Source organism: Sinocyclocheilus anshuiensis, unplaced genomic scaffold, assembly GCF_001515605.1.
Source record: "Sinocyclocheilus anshuiensis isolate Anshui unplaced genomic scaffold, SAMN03320099.WGS_v1.1 scaffold936, whole genome shotgun sequence".
NCBI lineage: Eukaryota > Metazoa > Chordata > Actinopteri > Cypriniformes > Cyprinidae > Sinocyclocheilus > Sinocyclocheilus anshuiensis.
Genome location: NW_015552621.1, coordinates 260,230 through 262,935, shown reverse-complemented (window position 1 = coordinate 262,935; position 2,706 = coordinate 260,230). Strand labels below are relative to the sequence as shown.

The following is a 2,706-nucleotide window of genomic DNA, read 5'->3' as shown; positions in this document are numbered from 1 at the left end:
CTTCTGGTTCTCTCTCTCTCTCTCTCTCTCTCTCTCTCTCTCTCTCTCTCTCTCTCACTGCTGTAGATCCTGGAACTGACGCTCCTCATGGCTAGTTATATTAACTACTGGACCTCTAGCTTACCAGGGGCTGGAAACCAGACTCAAGGCTCAGCAGTGGGGCCTCATGGAGACAGGAAGCTTTGGGACATCGACAGCCGTCACTTCCCCTCAATGACATATACTACCAAAGGCCCCACTCTCCTTTAAAACCTCAGTCTCCGGGTGTCTGGGTTGGCAACCTATCACATGCAAACAAATAAAAACACATTTTGGGAAATATTTAGAGCATTTATTTTGGGATACAATTCAACGATTTTGAAGTTTCAAACCATAAATTGCAAAAGTTATTTATTGTGTGAAACGGTCACTACTTGCACACTGTTCGTAGTCCAAATACAAGAAATAAACACATCACAAAGTGTTTTTTTTTTTTTTTAAATGGAGACTCAGAAAGCCACCCTGAGAAGATCACCCACCAAGTCAGAGCAGATCCAAGAGTATTTTATTCTTGAATGCAAAAAGTTTGGCGCTCATTTTTAAGGAATTAGAGCTTTTAAACTGGAAGTCCATTTAAAGGCACGGTTTGACTTTTTCATTTGTGCATAACATGGTTTTATTTTATTTCTGTCTTTGTTTTAATTTTTTAATGTTTAGTTAGTTAGTTAAAAATGTTTGTTTATATTGGTTCAGGACATTTCCACTGTTTAACGGTGCATGAATTAACCGTACCATCAGTCATTTGAAGTTTGTACGGTGAATATCAGGATATGTAGAAACATTACACAGATCATCTCTAATACATCAGCACATTCTGCAGAAACTAGCTAACCAGTATACACAGGACAGTCTTATGTGTCTAGTGGTAGTGTAACGGGGTTGCGGAATTCTTCTCATCTATCCAAGCAGGAAATGACATGAAAATGTCATCAGCACTATGTGAAGTTATAGAGTTTGGGCTAAAAGTTTGTTTTCTCATTAGTTTCGTGCCATTTTCCGTAGTACTACCGAACATAATGCTTAATCTGAGCCAAACTGTTCATTTTAACAAATGTAGTGACAAGTTGTAGGTTGCACAGTAGTTGCAGAAAGGCACACATTTACTTCATATTTGCGCGCTAGCCATAGCCTTTCCTCTTGTATAAAGAAATAAGAACTTAACGTCTCAACATCACGTTAATATGTGCAGGATCATATATTTTCGTGAAGTTTGTAGCTTGAGAATGGTCATAGTTATATTGATATTATTATGACGTCATATTTTAATTCGATTTTTAAAATCATTAGGTCTTAGCATATTTACCATAAAGTGCATGTTTTCAACCATAATTTTGGTTTCCATAATTCATAAAACTTAATAAATACAAGTGTTAACTACTTTGTACAATAAAAAAAAATTAATTATCAAGAGTGTTTCAGAAACTGATAATTGACAAAGTAGGTAAAGACACACTGTAACTTTAATATGGCCGATTTTGAAAGATTGGAGGATGTACGGATGAGTTTTGAAAAAGAGCTGTAATAATGACTTGAATTATTCTATGAATCAAACCACTGTCTCTGTATTTTGAATATTTATTTAGCCTTTTTTTTTTAAACATTGCTGTTTTTAGTCTAACCAACTTGTTTTCCTTAGTCAGTCTTAGTTATTTTCTAGAAACCTTGAAGTGTTTCAAGTAGCTTAGAAATAATGCCACTTTTGTTATTGTTAAGATGTGGTAGTACAGACATTCAGAAGTGATGCTGGGAGAGCTTCACATTTTATGTGCATAGAAGAGGTTGTTGCAAATAAAAAAATGAATTGTTCTGGTGTTTTCTTTTTGATTTTTAATTCTTGCATTTAATTTCAAGGATAAGCTCAATTTGTTGACAACGTTATATTACCTTTATGCACAGTATGACTATTGTTAAATTCTTCGTTCATTTGTGTGTAAAATACTTCTCTATTCAATTATATTATCAAGAAATCCTTTTCATTTAGGCTTTCTGTGTGCCCTTGGCAATCATAGTAAAGTCTTGGACAAATTTACAGAACAGTTTGTTTAGATTTGCTTATTTAGATATGTTCTTATATTGCAGGAAAAAAAAAGATGAATAACTGAAACAGTTCACAGATTTGCTGGCCACCGTGTAGGTTTATAGACTGGGTGGGGTTTAGTCTACTCTCTCACTCCAGGCAGGTCAAAGTGCTAATGGCATTTCCCTGCCAATAGCCTGCTATAAATTCACAATTCGAAAATTTAACGGGGGAAAAAATGTGTATGTTCTAAGCTAATACGGTAATATGCTCATTACTCTGCCAAGACTAAGCAAGTTGTAAAATTGAATTAGGGAAGCCTGCTTTTCATTGTTCCCTTCTGCACAGAAAAAAACAACAACAACGCTGTGGCTCACTACATGATTAGAAGGAATCCCAGACACATTTTAAATGACAGCTTTTAGTTTATGAGACATTAGGTAAATTATTTTAACCTCCAAGTTCTGTTTTAAAACTCTTAAGAATTGTGTAAGAAAAAAAAACAATTACATATATGAATGTCATCTACAGAGTTTTCATTCATTTGATTTTCTTTACTGTTTAGAACTAACAGTCAATGCTTGAAAATTTCTGATATATAGATTTATACATTTAAAAACTATATATATATATATATATATATATATATA

The 2,706-nt window shown here is 34.0% G+C and overlaps 1 protein-coding gene across 2 annotated transcripts in view; it reads left to right on the top strand.

Annotated features, from left to right (window-relative positions):
* Positions 1–623, top strand: part of LOC107666266 (pleckstrin homology domain-containing family H member 1-like) — a 46,773-nt gene extending 46,150 nt beyond the window's left edge. For both annotated transcript variants that reach the window (XM_016457492.1, XM_016457491.1), the window contains exon 30: positions 67–623. In XM_016457492.1, coding sequence (XP_016312978.1) covers positions 67–249 — 183 coding nt within the window. In that variant the 3' untranslated portion in view covers positions 250–623. The remainder of the gene's footprint in view (positions 1–66) is intronic.
* Positions 624–2,706: the final 2,083 nt, after the last annotated feature.